The sequence below is a fragment of the Zingiber officinale genome, chromosome 1A, assembly GCF_018446385.1.
Source record: "Zingiber officinale cultivar Zhangliang chromosome 1A, Zo_v1.1, whole genome shotgun sequence".
Taxonomy (NCBI): Eukaryota; Viridiplantae; Streptophyta; class Magnoliopsida; order Zingiberales; family Zingiberaceae; genus Zingiber; species Zingiber officinale.
The window spans coordinates 142,479,054-142,500,037 of record NC_055987.1 but is presented as its reverse complement, the minus strand read 5'-3'; the positions used below and the strand labels follow the sequence as shown (position 1 = coordinate 142,500,037).

General features: G+C 41.6%; 2 protein-coding genes across 3 annotated transcripts in view; both read left to right on the top strand.

Annotated features, from left to right (window-relative positions):
- The window catches only part of LOC122036726 (acylamino-acid-releasing enzyme 1-like), a 38,039-nt gene extending 19,844 nt beyond the window's left edge, over positions 1-18,195 (top strand). For both annotated transcript variants that reach the window (XM_042596132.1, XM_042596140.1), the window contains exons 12-18: positions 13,731-13,938; positions 14,665-14,725; positions 14,834-14,956; positions 16,575-16,772; positions 17,165-17,233; positions 17,950-18,026; positions 18,115-18,195. In XM_042596132.1, the coding sequence (XP_042452066.1) occupies positions 13,731-13,938; positions 14,665-14,725; positions 14,834-14,956; positions 16,575-16,772; positions 17,165-17,233; positions 17,950-18,026; positions 18,115-18,178 (800 nt within the window). In that variant the 3' untranslated portion in view covers positions 18,179-18,195. The remainder of the gene's footprint in view (positions 1-13,730; positions 13,939-14,664; positions 14,726-14,833; positions 14,957-16,574; positions 16,773-17,164; positions 17,234-17,949; positions 18,027-18,114) is intronic.
- Positions 18,196-19,073: 878 nt separating this feature from the next.
- LOC122010556 (zinc finger protein WIP6-like) lies at positions 19,074-20,760 on the top strand. The gene is made up of 2 exons (XM_042567080.1): positions 19,074-19,775; positions 19,978-20,760. The coding sequence occupies exons 1-2, from the start codon at positions 19,311-19,313 to the stop codon at positions 20,467-20,469; spliced, it is 957 nt and encodes a 318-aa protein (XP_042423014.1). The 5' UTR covers positions 19,074-19,310; the 3' UTR covers positions 20,470-20,760.
- The last annotated feature ends 224 nt before the right edge of the window (positions 20,761-20,984 follow it).

The following is a 20,984-nucleotide window of genomic DNA, read 5'->3' as shown; positions in this document are numbered from 1 at the left end:
CATGATCTTTTAGCTGACGAGAAGCATAAGCTACTACTCTGTCATACTGCATCAAAACTGCCCCTAATCCTTGAATAGATACATCCGTGTAAAGAATGAATCCATCATCTCCAGAGGGAATAACTAATACTGGAGCACTCACCAATCTCTGCTTGAGCTCTTGGAAGCTTGCTTCACAAGCCTCAGTCCAAGTAAACTTGACTCCTTTTCTAGTCAATCGAGTCAAAGGTGCAGCAATACTAGAAAATCCTTCCACAAATCTCCGATAGTACCCAGCTAATCCGAGAAAGCTACGAATTTCCTGCACTGACTTTGATTGTTCCCATCTGTCAACTGCTTCAATCTTCTGGGGGTCTACTGAAATCCCTTTGCTAGAGATTACATGCCCTAAAAATCCCACAAAACTAAGCCAAAAAGCACATTTACTGAACTTAGCATATAAGTGTTCCTTCCGTAAAGTTTCTAGGACTATTCTGAGATGTTGTTCGTGCTCCTCTTCTGATCGCGAATATACCAGAATGTCATCAATAAAGACAATAACAAACCGGTCTAAAAATTCTAAGAATACCCGGTTCATCAGATCCATAAAAGCTGCAGGAGCATTGGTAAGCCCAAACGGCATTACCAAAAACTCATAATGTCCATACCGAGTACGGAAGGTAGTCTTCTGAATATCTGTATCTCTAACCCGTAACTGGTGATAGCCTGATCTTAAATCAATCCTTGAGTACACACAGGTACCTTTAAGCTGATCAAATAAATCATCTATTCTAGGTAGAGGATACTTGTTCTTAATAGTTACTGAGTTTAACTGCCTATAATCAATGCAGAGCCTTAAGGATCCATCCTTTTTCTTAACAAAGAGCACCGGAGCACCCCAAGTAGAAACACTAGGACGGATAAAACCTTGTCTAGCAACTCCTGAAGCTGGATCTTTAGTTCCTCCAGTTCTCTTGGCGCCATCCGGTATGGAGCTTTCGATATTGAAGCTGTGCCAGGAAGCAACTAAATGGCAAACTCTACCTGTCGTCGAGGTGGCAAGCCAGGAAGTTCTTCAGGAAATACGTCGGGATATTCACGTATGATGTGGACATCAGAAAGCTGGACAGAACTATTCACATTGGAACTCACTAAAGATAAGAGATATCCCTTGCATCCCCGAGCCAACAACTGCTGAGCCTGGAGAGCTGAGATAATAGATATCCCTCGATCATTGATCCCAATAAATTCCCATGATGATTGATCTAAGGATTGAAAAGTCACCACTTTGGCTCGACAATCGACAGTGGCATGATGCTCTGAAAGCCAATCCATACCCAAAATAATATCAAATTCAGTCATCTCTAGCACCTGGAGATCCACTGTAAGGATATGACTATCGAAATTTAAAGGACAATTCTTAACCTCTTGATCTGCCATCAATACGCCACCTGATGGTGTCAATACTGATAATCCATAAGGTCGAAGAGTTGGGAACCTCCCAATCTTGCATACAAACTCAGGCGAAATAAAGGAATGCGAGCTGCCAGTATCTATCAATATATCCGCAGAAATACTATAAACTGAAATGATACCTCGGATGACAGATCCTCCAGCTCGCTGTGCCTCCTCACGAGTCAAAGCATATACGTGTCCCAGCTCAAGACCCGATGGCTGACCCCTCTGAATAGAAGAAGAGGGCTGACTCTGCTCCTGTGCAGGCAGGTATGACTGGGTCGAAGGCTGATAAGATAATGGTGGCTGATACTGCTGGGGTGGAGGTAGCAAGTACTGCTGAGATGGAGCTGGCAAGTACTGCTGAGATGGAGATGGCAAGTACTGTTGAGATGGAGCTGGCAGATACTACTGAAGTGGAGGTACTGAGTGATACTCACTCTCCACCTGGGAATGCAAATGGTAGAATTGTGGCTGGTGAGCAGACTGTGTAGGTGGGGGATTTCGTGGCTGAAACTGCTGAGATCTCTGCGGGCCTTTCTGCTGCCGAGACTGTGGAGGTCGTGAGGTAGGTCGAGCCTGCTGAGACTGTGATCCTCCTGCTTGATGTTGTGCCTTCAAAGTGCAATCTTTCTGCATATGTCCTGGCAGTTTACAATAAAAACATATACTCTTATCCAGTGGACATTTTGATGCCAGGTGATTTGGTGCACCACATTGAAAACACTTCACCGATATCTGACCCCGCTATGATGGAACTGGGCGACTAGATCCCTGTGATACTTTGGCCACCTTTCGTGACCGTGAAGAATCTCTAGTCGTATCCTGACCACGAGATCGACGACCTCGACTCTGCTGTCTAGAGTGTGAGCTCTGCGAGGTCTGTCGGCTGGCTTCTCTTTCTTGAGAGATTTGCTGCTGAGTCATCTCAATAAATATGGCTTGATCAAGTGCCTCTCGATAAGTAGTAACAGGAAATCCAGACATCCTGATCTGAATATATGCTGCCAGTCCCTGTGTAAAGTGAAACATACGGTCTGAGTCCTGAGCAACCATATGTGGGCAAAACTCAGCAAGTCTGCTAAATTCCGCACTATAGTCTAGCACGCTTCGGTCACCTTGCTTGAGACTCATGAATTCCTGGCGTCGAGCAACACAAAATGCTGCAGGAAAATACTGTCTCTCGAACGCCTCTCGAAAAGACTGCCAAGAGATAATCTGATCCCCAGTCTTTTGCATCTTCCACCATGTGGATGCTTGCCCTCGAAAATGATAAGCGGCTTGCTCTACCTTCTCTGTGTCTGAACAGGACATATACCCAAAAGTGCCCTCAATATCCTCCAACCATGTACGCACCACCCAAGGATCGGTGCCTCCATGGAACAGCGTAAAACGATCCTTTGCTGAACTAGCAAGCAAAGGAATACCGGCCTTTTCCATAATAAGCGATGCTGTAGGAATGGCTGGTACGGCTACCTGAGCTGCAACAAGATGAGGTTGTCCCTCAGTCTGACCACCAACTCCAATACTGGGACCAACCTGAGCTCCCGGTATCAATTCAGATGGGGAGATAGGAGCCTCATCCAAACTATGATCAGTAGTAGTGGCACGCTGACATGTACGACCACGATCGCGACCACTACCACTGTCGCAACCACGACTGCGACTACGAGCACGGCTACTGCCCCAACCGCGACAACTCGTGGCATTGCCTATAAAATCAGATGAAAATTTTCAATAATCATTTATAATCAAGATAATTAAAACAAAGAATGACCCGTAAATCCTATAGCTCAGAGATACAACTCGACTTGTATAAAAATTCCTTTGCTCGAGAAGTACATAAATTGAAAACAAAAATCTCGAAATAAAGCCAAAACCCACGAACAGAAAACGGAAAACTAAGCTCTGATACCAATAAAATTGTCACACCCCCAAAGGAGTCCCTGCCAGACAAAAATCCGGCAGCATCTCCACTGTATCGGTGACAATATGAAGCATACATACATACATCACACTATATAAACATAAACAACATATTCATCAGCCCACACGGCTGGAACATACATAAAATAGAAACAACATAACCATGAAATGTATCAACTATATGTATATGTCATAGTTTTCATAAACTACAATTACTATACAGATAAATGACATCTGTAACAAAATTACAAAATGTAAATACAGCTAAACAAAGGTAAAACAAACCAGAAAATCAGCACGTCGAGATCTCTGAGCAACTCTATGAAAGTCCAAAATCAACTATAATATCAAAATGATCCCTGTGTCTGCAAAACTGGAGACCAAGGAATGTAGCAAATTAGCCAAATGACTAAGTGGATACTAAAGAAAGATGTGCATGAATTTAATCTTATTGAAGAAGTCAAAGAAGTAGAATAAATCATCATCTTTTGTTACAACTTTAGGATTATTTTTAAAGTTCTACATTTATACATATATAGGTATAATCATCTTCTCATTATCTATAATCAAGTAAAAATTTTTAGATAGAGTTTGGGATCTTTACCTTATCATCACTTGTCATCATTAATAACATCAATTCTTTAATCTTATTATTTAATCACTCAATTATAAGTTATCATGGTAAGATCAACATGTATATCAATAGTCTGAATCTGATAAATCAACTAAAAAGTGATCACTGGAGCCAATATCATCAGAGTGAAATATCATATGGATAGGCTAAAAGTCTCCTAAGAGTATAAAACTGTCGCATACGTCATCTGACGTACGGGCTATCAGCCCTCACCGGTGGAAGACATAATAAACACTGACTGAGGGCTACATCACGCCAACACGCCTCGGGTGTACGGTCAGATACTCTGGACCGCGGCCGCCGTGCTACCACAATAACATGTCGGCGGTCCAGTACTCTAATATAGAGCTCTGGTATAAAGCTAGGCTCATGGTCTTCACTTTTTAATTCTTCATTTACTATCTTTATTAATTCACCGTTATGATTATATTCATCCATTTATCATGATTATTCTCTTTTCATATTAATTGGTCAATCAAGGTAATATTTTCGTATCAAATCTATTAATTTATCATTATAGGGTCCACAGATAAAAAGCTACAAGTATCAAGAGATAGAGTATCAAAAGCATGAAGTATGAAAGGTCAAGCAAGTCAAAAGAGACAAGGTATCAACAGAAGAGTAATTCAGAATATTTCTTTAATTTAAAAAAAAATAACCCTTCCCATATCAATCCCAATATGAACCCACATGTGAACAAGAAATAATATTAATTATTTACCCTCCAATAATTTTAATATTTTAACCCATTTCGCTATTTATAATATCAGTTTAATCCCCATTTTGAAAACAATAATACAACATATACATATTCCAATTTATATATTTATTCATGCACAAGGAAATAGACAAGAGTAGATGTATCCACCTTATGTACAGCAAAATCTCCGAGTATCGGTAGGTCACCGTGCTCCACTCGAGGTCGGATCTACAAACACAATATCAAACATAACTTAAATAATCAAAATACTATCTAATAATAATAATGACGTAAAATCTACACATTATCTCTGATTCAAAATCAGTGAATTATTTTTATCTCGATACCTCGTACCACTTCGCATTCTTAAATACAACATCTGTTCTAATCTAGATAACCCTTCTAACTACACATCAATTTAACCCAAAGCAACCTAAAATATACCTTCTAAGGGTTTTGTGTGGCTACTGGAAATGAGGGCAGCAATTAGGGTTCTCTTCCCCTCTTTGTTGGCAACTCCAGCAAGTTGCGGCGAGCTCCGATGGTTGCTGCCAAGAAGCAAGGACAACAAGAGTAGGTATTTGCTAGGAAAAGGAAAGGCAAGGTACTGCCGTTGAAGCTATTAGAGAAGAAGAGAAGGCTGAAAACAAAAGAGCACGAAAATGGATGATCTTTCTCTCTTTACCAGTGACTTCGGCGAGTTCAGCGTGACCACAGCTAGCTCCGGCGGAGCTCCGGTGGTGCTGCCCAGATGCAGGAGAACAAGGAAGAAGAGAGGGAAGGGAGGGCTGTTGCTCGCGTACCTCTTGCTGGTTGGTGAGGATGAAGGAGAAGGAGGTCTTGTGCTGGAGAAGAGGAGTGAGCTGCTGCGATTTCACTTCTGCCGTTGAATAGAAACAGAACAGAGAAGAGGGAATGAGAGAAAAAGAGAAGTCATGGGGGAAGAGGAGAAAAGAAAGGGGGAAAAGGAGGAGGTGGGGGTGCACGTGGGTAGGCATTGATACCTGTGGTAAATAAATGAGGATATCCGATACGCATATCCTCCTCACGCTCCCAAGTTGCTTCTTGATCAGAGTGGTGCTGCCACCCAACCTTTACGAGACGGAGGCATTTGTTCCGCAACCGATGTTCTTTGCAATCCAAAATACGAACAGGGAATTCTTCGTATGTCGCATCAGATTGTAGGGGCACTACAAAATCCTTCAAGACATGTGTCGGATCCGGAACATACTTCCGCAGCATAGAAACATGAAAGTCATTATGTACTCCTGCTAACGCTGGGGGTAACGCAAGTCGATATGCAACAGCACCAATCCACTCAAGGATCTGGAAAGGTCCGATAAATCTAGGAGCCAATTTTCCTCTCAACCCAAATCTCTTATTTCCTTTTATGGGTGAAACACGAAGAAATACGTGATCACCTACCGTGAATTCTAACATTCTTCGTCTTTTATCTGCGTAACTCTTTTGACGACTCTGAGCCGTCAACAATCTCTGTCTAATGGCTCGTACTAGCTCAGCATCCTGCTGAACACTCTGAGGGCCTAAGAGTTGACGTTCACCAACCTCATCCCATAAGATAGGAGATCTACATGCTCTGCCGTAGAGTGCCTCAAACGGTGCCATTTGAATAGCAGAGTGGTAACTGTTATTATAAGCAAATTCTACCAAATGTAGATGGTCCTCCCAACTATCCCCAAAATCTAGCACACAAGCACGCAACAGATCCTTTAGAGTTTGGATAGTGCGCTCCGACTGTCCATCAGTCTGAGGATGAAAAGCGGTGCTAAAGCGCAGCTCGGTTCCCAACGCCTTTTGGAAACTTTGCCAGAATCTCGAAGTAAAACGTGGATCTCTATCAGAAATAATACTGAGGGGAATACCATTGAGTTTAATAATCTCTCTGCAATATAACTCTGCTAGACGATCTAGAGATTCTGTCTTACGAATCGGTAAGAAATGTGCAGATTTAGTTAACCGATTGACAATCACCCAGATTGAATCATGTCTCCTCTGTGTCCTTGGTAACCCCGTGATAAAATCCATAGTGACATGCTCCCACTTCCATTCCGGCACTGCAATCTTCTGAAGCAACCCGGCCGGTCTCTGGTGTTCAGCCTTAATTTGCTGGCAAACTAGACACCGAGTTACAAAGTCTGCAATATCTCTTTTCATACCTTTCCACCAATATGATCGCTTCAAGTCTTGATACATCCGTGTACCACCAGGATGAACTGCAAATCTCGATCGGTGGGCTTCTCGAAGGAGATCCTCCTTAACAGGATGTACCTCTGGGACACATAATCTTCTTCGGAACCGAAGAGATCCATCCATATCACGTGTGAATTCTGGCTTGGGGCCTAACTCCAACTCACTAGCTATAGATCTGAGATACTAGTCTTCCATTTGAGTTTCCTTAATCCGCTCCACCAATGGGGACTGTGCGATCAAGGAGACCAGTATACCACGCTGTGTTTGCCCTACTTCAGATAAATCTAATTTTGAAAACTGTCTGACTATATCTGCAACTGCCACCCTGTGAGTTGCCAATACTCCTCTAGACTTCCTGCTCAATGCATCTGCGACTACATTAGCTTTTCCAGGATGGTAGTTGATAGTGCAGTTATAGTCTTTCAGAAACTCCATCCACCTTCTCTGTCGAAGGTTTAACTTTTTCTGAGTGAAAAGATATTTCAGACTCTTGTGATCGGTGAATATCTCAAAGGTAATACCGTAGAGATAATGTCTCCAAATTTTAAGGGCAAAAATGATGGCTGCTAATTCTAAATCATGTACGGGATAATTCTTCTCATGATCTTTTAGCTGACGAGAAGCATAAGCTACTACTCTGTCATACTGCATCAAAACTGCCCCTAATCCTTGAATAGATGCATTCGTGTAAAGAATGAATCCATCATCTCCAGAGGGAATAACTAATACTGGAGCACTCACCAATCTCTGCTTGAGCTCTTGGAAGCTTGCTTCACAAGCCTCAGTCCAAGTAAACTTGACTCCTTTTCTAGTCAATCGAGTCAAAGGTGCAGCAATACTAGAAAATCCTTCCACAAATCTCCGATAGTACCCAGCTAATCCGAGAAAGCTACGAATTTCCTGCACTGACTTTGGTTGTTCCCATCTGTCAACTGCTTCAATCTTCTGGGGGTCTACTGAAATCCCTTTGGTAGAGATTACATGCCCTAAAAATCCCACAGAACTAAGCCAAAAAGCACATTTACTGAACTTAGCATATAAGTGTTCCTTCCGTAAAGTTTCTAGGACTATTCTGAGATGTTGTTCGTGCTCCTCTTCTGATCGCGAATATACCAGAATGTCATCAATAAAGACAATAACAAACCGGTCTAAAAATTCTAAGAATACCCGGTTCATCAGATCCATAAAAGCTGCAGGAGCATTGGTAAGCCCAAACGGCATTACCAAAAACTCATAATGTCCATACCGAGTACGGAAGGTAGTCTTCTGAATATCTGTATCTCTAACCCATAATTGGTGATAGCCTGATCTTAAATCAATCCTTGAGTACACACAGGTACCTTTAAGCTTATCAAATAAATCATCTATTCTAGGTAGAGGATACTTGTTCTTGATAATTACTGAGTTTAACTGCCTATAATCAATGCAGAGCCTTAAGGATCCATCCTTTTTCTTAACAAAGAGCACTGGAGCACCCCAAGGAGAAACACTAGGACGGATAAAACCTTGTCTAGCAACTCCTGAAGCTGGATCTTTAGTTCCTCCAGTTCTCTTGGCGCCATCCGATATGGAGCTTTCGATATTGAAGCTGTGCCAGGAAGCAACTCAATGGCAAACTCTACCTGTCGTCGAGGTGGCAAGCCAGGAAGTTCTTCAGGAAATACGTCGGGATATTCACGTATGATGTGGACATCAGAAAGCTGGACAGAACTATTCACATTGGAACTCACTAAAGATAAGAGATATCCCTTGCATCCCCGAGCCAACAACTGCTGAGCCTGGAGAGCTGAGATAATAGATATTCCTCGATCATTGATCCCAATAAATTCCCATGATGATTGATCTAAGGATTGAAAAGTCACCACTTTGGCTCGACAATCGACAGTGGCATGATGCTCTGAAAGTCAATCCATAACCAAAATAATATCAAATTCAGTCATCTCTAGCACCTGGAGATCCACTGTAAGGATATGACTATCGAAATTTAAAGGACAATTCTTAACCTCTTGATCTGCCATCAATACGCCACCTGATGGTGTCAATACTGATAATCCATAAGGTCGAAGAGTTGGGAACCTCCCAATCTTGCATACAAACTCAGGCGAAATAAAGGAATGCGAGCTGCCAGTATCTATCAATATATCCGCAGGAATACTATAAACTGAAATGATACCTCGGATGACAGATCCTCGAGCTCGCTGTGCCTCCTCACGAGTCAAAGCATATACGTGTCCCGGCTCAAGACCCGATGGCTGACCCCTCTGAATAGAAGAAGAGGGCTGACTCTGCTCCTGTGCAGGCTGGTATGACTGGGTCGAAGGCTGATAAGATAATGGTGGCTGATACTGCTGGGGTGGAGGTAGCAAGTACTGCTGGGGTGGAGCTACCAAATACTGCTGAGATGGAGCTGGCAAGTACTGTTGAGATGGAGCTGGCAGATACTGCTGAAGTGGAGTTACTGAGTGATACTCACTCTCCACCTGGGACTGCAAATGATAGAGTTGTTGCTGGTGAGCAGACTGTGTAGGTGGGGGATTTCGTGGCTGAAACTGCTGAGATCTCTACGGGCCTTTCTGCTGCCGAGACTGTGGAGGTCGTGAGGTAGGTCGAGCCTGCTGAGACTGTGATCCTCCTGCTTGATGTTGTGCCTTCAAAGTGCAATCTTTCTGCATATGTCCTGGCAGTTTACAATAAAAACATATACTCTTATCCAGTGGACATTCTGATGCCAGGTGATTTGGTGCACCACATTGAAAACACTTCACCGATATCTGGCCCCGCTGTGATGGAACTGGGCAACTAGATCCCTGTGATACTTTGGCCACCTTTCGTGACCGTGAAGACTCTCTAGTCGTATCTTGACCACGAGATCGACGACCTCGACTCTGCTGTCTAGAGTGTGAGCTCTGCGATGTCTGTCGGCTGGCTTCTCTTTCTTGAGAGATTTGCTGCTGAGTCATCTCAATAAATATGGCTCGATCAAGTGTCTCTCGATAAGTAGTAACAGGAAATCCAGACATCCTGATCCGAATATATGCTGCCAGTCCCTGTGTAAAGTGAAACATACGGTCTGAGTCCTGAGCAACCATATGTGGGCAAAACTCAGCAAGTCTGCTAAATTCTGCACTATAGTCTAGCACGCTTCGGTCACCCTGCTTGAGACTCATGAATTCCTGGCGTCGAGCAACACAAAATGCTGCAGGAAAATACTGTCTCTCGAACGCCTCTCGAAAAGACTGCCAAGAGATAATCTGATCCCCAAAGACTGTCTTTTGCATCTTCCACCATGTGGATGCTTGCCCTCGAAAATGATAAGCGGCTAGCTCTACCTTCTCTGTGTCTGAACAGGACATATACCCAAAAGTGCCCTCAATATCCTCCAACCATGTACGCGCCACCCAAGGATCGGTGCCTCCATGGAACAGCGTAAAACGATCCTTTGCTGAACTAGCAAGCAAAGGAATACGGGCCTTTTCCATAATAAGCGATGCTGTAGGAATGGCTGGTACGGCTACCTGAGCTGCAACAAGATGAGGTTGTCCCTCAGTCTGACCACCAACTCCAATACTGGGACCAACCTGAGCTCCCGGTATCAACTCAGATGGGGAGATAGGAGCCTCATCCAAACCATGATCAGTAGTAGTGGCACGCTGACATGCACGACCACGACCGCGACCACTACCACTGTCGCAACCACGACTGCGACTACGAGCACGGCTACTGCCCCAACCGCGACCACGGGCTCGTGGCATTGCCTATAAAATCAGATGAAAATTTTCAATAATCATTTATAATCAAGATAATTAAAACAAAGAATGACCCGTAAATCCTATAGCTCAGAGATACAACTCGACTTGTATAAAAATTCCTTTGCTCGAGAAGTACATAAACTGAAAACAAAAATCTCGAAATAAAGCCAAAACCCACGAACAGAAAATGGAAAACTAAGCTCTGATACCAATAAAATTGTCACGCCCCCAGAGGAGTCCCTGCCAGACAAAAATCCGGCAGCATCTCCCCTGTATCGGTGACAATATGAAGCATACATACATACATCACACTATATAAACATAAACAACATATTCATCAGCCCACACGGCTGGAACATACATAAAATAGAAACAACATAACCACGAAATGTATCAACTATATGTATATGTCATAGTTTTCATAAACTACAATTACTATACAGATAAATGACATCTGTAACAAAATTATAAAATGTAAATACAACGAAACAAAGGTAAAACAAACCAGAAAATCAGCACGTCGAGATATCTGAGCAACTCTATGAAAGTCCAAAATCAACTATAATATCAAAATGGTCCCTGTGTCTGCAAAACTGGAGACCAAGGAATGTAGCGAATTAGCCAAATGACTAAGTGGATACTCAAGAAAGATGTGCATGAATTTAATCTTATTGAAGAAGTCAAGGAAGTAGAATAAATCATCATCTTTTGTTACAACTTTAGGATTATTCTTAAAGTTCTACATTTATACATATATAGGTATAATCATCTTCTCATTATCTATAATCAGGTAAAAATTTTTAGATAGAGTTTGGGATCTTCACCTTATCATCACTTGTCATCATTAATAACATCAATTCTTCAATCTTATTATTTAATCACTCAATTATAAGTTATCATGGTAAGATCAACATGTATATCAATAGTCTGAATCTGATAAATCAACTAAAAAGTGAATCACTGGAGCCAATATCATCAGAGTGAAATATCATATGGATAGGCTAAAAGTCTCCTAAGAGTATAAAACTGTCGCATACGTCATCTGACGTACGGGCTATCAGCCCTCACCGGTGGAAGACATAATAAACACTGACTGAGGGCTACATCACGCCAACACGCCTCGGGTGTACGGTCAGATACTCTAGACCGCGGCCGCCGCGCTACCACAATAACATGTGGGCGGTCCAGTACTCTAATATAAAGCTCTGGTATAAAGCTAGGCTCATGGTCTTCACTTTTTAATTCTTCATTTACTATCTTTATTAATTCACCGTTATGATTATATTCATCCATTTATCATGATTATTCTCTTTTCATATTAATTGGTCAATCAAGGTAATATTTTCATATCAAATATATTAATTTATCATTATAGGGTCCACATATAAAAAGCTACAAGTATCAAGAGATAGAGTATCAAAAACATGAAGTATGAAAGGTCAAGCAAGTCAAAAGAGACAAGATATCAACAGAAGAGTAATTCAGAATATTTCTTTAATTTTAAAAAAAGCAACCCTTCCCATATCAATCCCAATATGAACCCACATGTGAACAAGAAATAATATTAATTATTTACCCTCCAATAATTTTAATATTTTAACCTATTTCGCTATTTATAATATCAGTTTAATCCCCATTTTGAAAACAATAATACAACATATACATATTCCAATTTATATATTTATTCATGCACAAGGAAATAGACAAGAGTAGATGTATCCACCTTATGTACAGCAAAATCTCCGAGTATCGGTAGGTCACCGTGCTCCACTCGAGGTCGGATCTACAAACACAATATCAAACATAACTTAAATAATCAAAATACTATCTAATAATAATAATGACCTAAAATCTACACATTATCTCTGATTCAAAATCAGTGAATTATTTTGATCTCGATACCTCGTACCACTTCGCATTCCTAAATACAACATCTGTTCTAATCTAGATAACCCTTCTAACTACACATCAATTTAACCCAAAGAAACCTAAAATATACCTTCTAAGGGTTTTGTGTGGATACTGGAAATGAGGGCAGCAATTAGGGTTCTCTTCCCCTCTTTGTTGGCAACTCCAGCAAGTTGCGTCGAGCTCCGATGGTTGCTGCCAAGAAGCAAGGACAACAAGAGTAGGTATTTGCTAGGAAAAGGAAAGGCAAGGTACTGCCGTTGAAGCTATTAGAGAAGAAGAGAAGGCTGAAAACAAAAGAGCACGAAAATGGATGATCTTTCTCTCTTTACCAGTGACCTCGGCGAGTTCGGCGTGACCACAGCTAGCTCCGGCGGAGCTCCGGTGGTGCTGCCCAGATGCAGGAGAACAAGGAAGAAGAGAGGGAAGGGAGGGCTGTTGCTCGCGTCCCTCTTGCTGGTTGGTGAGGATGAAGGAGAAGGAGGTCTCGTGCTGGAGAAGAGGAGTGAGCTGCTGCGATTTCACTTCTGTCGTTGAAGAGAAACAGAACAGAGAAGAGGGAATGAGAGAAAAAGAGAAGTCATATGGGAAGAGGAGAAAAGAAAGGGGGAAAAGGAGGAGGTGGGGGTGCACGTGGGTAGGTATGGGTGTGTTAGTGGTTTTTTTTTTTTTTTTTCTTATACTTAACAAAGAGGGCTCGAGTTTGTACTCGTGGAGAAGGGGAAGCGACGCGAGGTGGCGTCGGGTTGGGGAAGAGGAAGAGCTCGGGTTCGGCGCAGGAGAGGGGAGGTGATTGGCGTGGGTGAGGATGGGTTCGTGACTACAGGAGGCTAGGGCATGGGTATGAAGAGGAAAAGAAAAGAAATATAAAAAAATCAAACATTTTCTCGCTCAAATAGGGTAGCTTAAACAGGCTTTCCCCTAGCCCAATAATTTATCCCATTAACATATGCCATACGAGCTCCAAAAAATTTCCAGAAAATGTCTAAAAATTCCCCTAAGGTTATTTGTCCTTTTTCGGTATATTACAAATTCATCATATATTTGATTTTGTCATCTGGTACTTATTGGCTTATCTTATAGAACAATTACCATCCCTTGCATTTATGTTTGTTATACTATCCAATGAATAGTCTTATAGAACAATTTGGTTATTGTCAAAATGCAGGTGCTAAAAAACCATTTGAGGCTATCTTTGTTTCTCATCCACCTTTTGCTTCTGGTGAATCATGCAAGCAGACTCAAGAGGATGGCTTATGTGCTCCATTAATTCTCGTCCTTCATGGCGGACCACATTCAGTTTCATTGACAAACTACTCAAAGTCATTGGCATTTCTTTCTTCACTAGGCTATAACTTGCTCGTGGTGAACTACAGGTGAGTCTTCCACATTTCGGTAGATTGAGTTAGTCAAGTTTCTATTCTATCTATTAGGACCTAGGTGTTCATGTATTATTTTACTGTAATGAGAAGATTCTCAGTTCTCATCCTGTTGTAGTGATGCAAGTGTTGTAGCCTTTTTTTTTTCATATATTGGTACCCTGCAGTTGGTAACTTTTAAAACATTTCTTTTACCTGGTATAACTTGACTTCCAAGGTTTAGTGTGGTGATTTTGCAAATTGGTTTCTTAGTTTACATGACATAAGGATGCTATGTAGTTTCTTTTATCCCCTAGTTCAGGTAAAGATCCTTTTCTCTTGGTGGATTACAAGATCTCAGTGGATACTGAGTTTTTTCTCTAGCTACTTGATCCCAGCTTGCTGTCGTTGAACTCTGTAAAGTTATATCTCCCTCTTGAAATATCTCATGATTTATAAGAGGATTCCTCTTGTTTTTCAGTGTTTATGGTTTTTCTAGTTTGTATCCTGAGAACTTCCTTGACTATTGGTATTCCCCATATTTTACTGCACTCCGCAATTTAACCCAAACATCAAAAGCAATAGAAATATCGATAAAATGTCCATTTCTCCTTATCTTCATCAAAACTGATGAACATTTCTTTTGATAACTATTTTACTTTCTTTAGCTCGGTCTTCTTCCTCATGTTAGAGCTTCTCTGTTTCCATTATCTTCTTATGATTTTGTTTGGCAACTGTTAACAGGGGTTCACTGGGATTTGGTGAAGAAGCATTGCAGTCTCTCCCAGGAAGAATTGGTTGCCAGGTGCTTGCTTTGCCATGCTTTTGAAACGGTTTCTGATTATGTTCAATAGTCTGTGGTAAGGACTTTTCTGCAGTTTCTGACAATGAACATAACTTTTATTGTGGTCAGGATGTAGATGACGTACTTACAGCTTTAGACTATGTCATTCATAAAGGGCTTGCAAGCTCATCTAAGGTAGCTGTTGTTGGAGGCTCGCATGGAGGCTTCTTAACTACTCATTTAGTGGGCCAGGTTAGATCTCTTAAATTTCATCCATGTTTGTGGTTCTTCTGATGTGCTTTCACTATCATTCTGTTAATTTGATACAATGATGCAAGTTGTTCCATAGAGAAACCGATCAAGCAAATTGGGTTGCATAATGTGTTTTTATCCAAATATTTGATTTTTAGTGCCTTCAGTGGAAGCTTTATTTACATAGGATGTGTAATATGGATCACTATTATGTCATGACTAAACATTGTATGTGTTGGAATTGGAATCCTACAAGATTCTGTGATGAGGTAGTTGCTTCATGAACTTGGTCATTTTGTTTTCCTCTGCTTGTATTTTTCCTCATGTTTAGTTAGGAAGTGTTCCTGCTCAGCTCTCATGGATGTTGTATCATCCGTTAGAATGTTCTTTTCAGTATCACACAAAATTATATGCCATCTAGCATACACGGCTCATGAGGAATAATGATTGTATATGTTGAAATCTTACAAGATTATACCACCAGTTATGTTCTTTCTCCATTTGCATCATGAACATGAGCATTTTGTTGTTGTTCCATTTAGCTTTTGTATGGAGAGGAGCATGTGTGATCTTCGTGGTGTCCCTTAGACTTGAAGAAAAATTTTATAAGACAGCGGTATCACTCACCACACTATATGAACCAGTTTCGCCAAGGAGACATTAATGTACCTGAGGTGAAATGCTAAGGTGGATGTGTGAGATTATTGGAAAAGATAAAAAATAAAACATCAGTACTCGTGAGCAATCCTTTTAAGTTCCAATTTCAATAGATAAAATAAACTAAAATGGGTTAAAATGCTATGAATATGTTCAAAGTCAACCAATAAATTTTTTAGTTACATGAGTTGAAGTAGAGTTGCAAAATAAATGCCTAGGGAGACCAAAGAAAATTGCAGTTAATGTAATAAAAGTGATTTAATTAAGTCGAATACTGGAAGTGGCTTAGAGTTCAAGAGGGGGGATAACATCCATGTGGCAAAAGGCGATTCGCTCGCCCCCAGCGCCCCCGCCAACCCGTCCCTAGGCCAACACGGAGGAGGTAAATCACGGGTGGCTACTAGCCATTAATGCAAATGGCCAAGACATGGGGGAGGTTATGCTCGGTCACGCCGAGTTTCGACCCCAAGACCTCATGTGGCAACACCCCATGCCTTAACCATCGCACCGCCCCGAGGGGATGGGGGGATAACATCCATGTTGCTAGATCAGGTTGATTATGATGATAAATTGTATATGCACACGGCTGCTCATTTAGATTGAGTCCGTGATTGTCATTGTAGGTACTCATTCCAGTTTTTATGGAAACCGGAACTGGACCAGTACTTCAAAGTTCAAACCTGTAGTGTCTTTTTTTTCATCGATATTAAGCATAGATTCAACTAGCTTATTGGTGAAGAAAGTAAGCCATGTTTCTTCTCCCTCCAACTTCTTTGCTGGATATCATGTGTATTAAGTGGTTTCTGTTTATTATTTAGTCATTCGAAAACAGTCAACATGTGTTGATTTCTGTTTATTCAGGAAACATTTTTTGTTCAAAGAACTATGAACTGCTCTTTAACCAAATATGAGCCAGTCCAATTAACAGAGAATGTAAAAAATGTTTCTGTCTTTGTACCAGGCTCCAGACAGATTTGTTGCAGCAGTTGCTCGCAATCCCGTCTGTAACTTGTCAATAATGGTGGGCACCACTGATATACCTGATTGGTGCTATACAGAGACCTTCGGAAAGGAAGGGAAGACTTTTTTCTCAGAAGCTCCTACTGTTGAAAATCTTCAGATTTTTTATGAGAAATCTCCTATCTCACATCTTCCAAAGGTATGAATTGTGAATATTTTTCTTGCAAGTAAGTTTTACTTATGCTTGCACCGTTGTACCAAACCCTGAGCTATGATTGTTACCCTGCTCATGAAGTTGGTCATAGGTACTGTCTTTGATGATGCACTGTGTTATTATTATTTTTCATCATGCTCTAGTAGTTATGTCGGTCTACCTGCCTAACAGCCACTGATCAAATCCCAGAGACGCTTCACCGGTCCCTTTAATATGTCTAAAATGTTGATGTTCATAGAATTTGCTTCAATTCAGAATATGTTCAGTAAGAGTAGAATTCCTAGCATAAATGGGCATAATCTAGACAATATTTGTTTCAATTCCCTAGCATGAACAAGCACAGTCTCAGGAAAACATTGCCAATCTGGTAATTTCAGGTCAAAACACCAATGCTTTTCCTCTTTGGAGCACAAGATCTTCGTGTTCCTATATCAAATGGACTTCAGGTAAGCTAGAGTTTTCTGGTTAGTTTGACATCTATTGCAGTTCATTCCGACTTTTTTGTTTGTTTTAAAATATTGCATCTATGCTTATGAAGTGAAAAAAAATCATTTATACGCTGGATATTATTTGTATCTAGGTTTGAGTTCTTGTTCAAGAGAAAAACAATTATTATTTACTACTAAGGCTCGGTTTCACAGAAACTACAGCTTTTCTCTCTCTGTTTTTTTATATTGAAAAAACTTATACTGGGGGAGTATGATTCCCAAGTTACATGCTTGCTTCAATGCGTGTTTTATATCCAGGTTTTGGTTTTTATCCAGTAGAACAAAATCTACTACTAGGGTTCATCTCGGTGTTTCTTAGCACTGAAAAAGTTAAAACTAGCAGAATATGGTTTCTCCTTTTAAAGATGAAATCATTTTCCTAAACAAGAGTCATCATTCTTGGATTATGCTACATCAGCTGCCATTACACCATTTGGATGTGTAGCCGATATGATCTCAAACTCACAAACATGCTTCTGGTTCAGATATGAGCAACACACCATGAGAAATTTTGCATAATATCATCAGGCAGTGCTGATGCCATCGCCTCTGACTTCATTATTAACCGACTATTTTCACTTGTCCAGTGCTAATCTTTTATTCTGCTCTCCTTAATTTTTTCCCCCCTTCTTATATCCTTTTCCATTTCATACCTATATTGCTTTAATTTTCAGTATGCCCGTGCTCTGAGAGAGAAAGGAGTTGAAGTCAAAATCATTGTATTTCCAGAGGATGTACATGCAATTGACAGGTATCTCCAAATTAGTCATAAAGATTTCATTCTGAATAAATTCAAGACTTGCTTTCTCCTCGATGCTAAGTTTATCTATTGATTGTAGGCCGCAATCTGATTTCGAAAGCTTCCTCAACATTGGCGTATGGTTTAAGAAGCATTTAGGTTGAATTGCCGATATGGGAATCAAAAATATGAGGAAAGGGAAAATAATTTATCATTAGCAACCATCTGGACTTTCACATCCTAAAATGTGGATGCAATTCTAAAGGAAAGAAAAAAAAATTGATCAGGACAACCAATTGTAATGGCTAGCTTTTGAATTGTAGATTATTATTATTCACTAAACTTAAGGCGTGTAACTATGTTGTTCTCAGGAAATTATCTGTCCTGTTTCAAAGAAAATAGGAAAAAACAGCGGAAGCATACAAGCCTTTTGGGCACCGCCAGCAACAGAAACACACGAAGAACAAAATATGTTTAAAAACGAAACATGTGATGTACAGGAGAAAAGAATTATACTTTTATGATATAAGAAATTATATTTATATATATATATTCAACGCTAAATACATTACTTCTTCGAGATTAGATGATGCATCGTAGCAATAGTTTTCAGATGCATTTGTTTGTTAATATTAGAGGCAATGACAGAGATGGAATACTGGAACAAAAGGAACGGATCGAAAAGGATGTGAGAGACCATCACCCACATGAAGAACAAGAAGATGAAGGGAAAAGAAAAGTAAAAAAAGACACTGTAAAAGACACTTGAGAAGATGGAATAGTAGCAATGCTCGGTAATCGCGCTGCCAATCTCTCCACTTTACCACCCTGATGTGTTACTGAACTGAACAGCAAGCATGTTTATGAATGAATGCATGCATGCATGTATACTGATCATACATACAATCCATGCTTGGTGGTCCCACCCCAATCCCTATCTAGCCAATCTAAAACACATGCTGGTCCCACCCATGCCATGCATGCATCCCTCTCCCTCCCTCTCTCTCGTCTTGGATGCCTCATCCTTACCTTTGCCGGTGCCTTGTCCCCCTTACGACCTAAACCAGCCAAAACAACCTCAGGCCTCCACTCTCATCCACTTGAGCCTTCTCTATCAATCACTCACTCCCCTCCCTCGAATGCCATTTAAATCCTCCATGCCTTTAACTTATTTTAAATATTACTCCGATCTCCTTCCTTCCTTCCTTCCTTCCTTCCCTACCTACGTCTAGCCTTTCTTCCTTCATTCACCTTAATTCCCATCAATCAATTTCTGACTAGCTAGCTACGTTCTCCATGTTTTCCCACGGAGACAACGACGCCTTGCCCAACGACCATAATGCCAAACCTCCTCGCCAAGAAGTCGATGACTCCATTCTGTTGCTCTCTCTTTGGCCCCCCGGATCCCATCCCACCACCACCCCTACGCTCACTTCCTCCCCGGCTTCCTTCTCCACTTGTTGCTCCTCCAATTGGCTCCAATACTCCAGCTCCAACCAATGCCAAGCCGATCGCGCCGACGTGACGATTGCACTCTCCATCGGCATGCCGAATTCAAGCGGCATTGGCGGCGGTAGTAGTGCTATTGGTGCAACAGTGACGACCGCAGCTGCTGCTACCACCGGTGTTGGTGGCTCGGGGTTTAACCCAGCCCTGCCCAGCCAGTACTGGATCCCCTCCGCCGCCGAAATCCTCATTGGCAACACCCAGTTCTCCTGCACCGTCTGCAATAAAACCTTCAATCGTTTCAACAACATGCAGGTTCATGTGTTCATTGATTAATTACTCGCGTTCTCCCGTCTGGAATTTACCCATATAATTTAAACTCAAGATACGGAGATTTAATCATCCTTATATACGTTAGTGATTTCGATTTCCAAATTAAATTGGGAAAATGCAGGTTCATTAATTAAATTTGCTCCGTTGCATGTTTTCTTAATTTTATGACATGGATGCGGTGCAGATGCACATGTGGGGGCACGGATCGCAGTACCGGCGGGGATCTGAGTCGCTGCGTGGGGCTACGCGGCCGATGCCGTCGCCGGCGCTGCTGAAGCTTCCGTGCTACTGCTGCGTGGAGGGGTGCAAGAACCACATCGAGCACCCGCGAGCGCGGCCGCTCAAGGACTTCCGCACGCTGCAGACGCACTACAAGCGCAAGCACGGGGCTCGGCCCTTCGCGTGCCGACGCTGCGGCAAGGCCTTCGCGGTCCGCGGCGACTGGCGCACCCACGAGAAGAACTGCGGCAAACTCTGGTTCTGCATCTGCGGCTCCGACTTCAAGCACAAGCGATCCCTCAAGGACCACGTCCGCTCCTTCGGCACCGGCCACGCCCCCCATATCCTCGACACCGCCGCCGCCACCGTCGCCGCCATGAGCGTCGACGAGGAGGAAGACGACGAGGAGGAAGAGGACCTGCAGGATCAGACCGATGAGGTGGAGCTAGCCAACTAATCGATCGATCCAGCCAGCCAGCCAGCCATCCATCCATCCATCCATCCATCAATCAATCTCACTAGCTAGCTTAATTATTAATTATACGATGATCGATCTGATGTTTCCATGCACATAGATTTGGTCTTTACTTTTTCCCTTTAGGTTACTGTCCAGTACTGTCATAGTGTCTCGTGCATGAGAGGCTGAATCGTTTTAATTATATCCTAGGGGAGACTAGCTAGCTACATGTTATCTTTTCTAGCTCTTTCAATTCAGTGCGTACGTCAAGTTTATGCTCCTTCCGATCCATCCAGTCTCTCTCTCTCTCTATGATATCATATCTCTCTCTCTATGATATCATATTATATATAATATAATATGATAGTAAACACTAAGTAATTCAATCTTTCAAGTTAGTATATCCATAGATCTGAATGATAGTACTTGGAAATAAACTCTTTTACTATTGATTAATTATGGATATGTTATTGAATCATCTGTGAGACGCAGATGATGAGTGGGTGGGAGAGCTT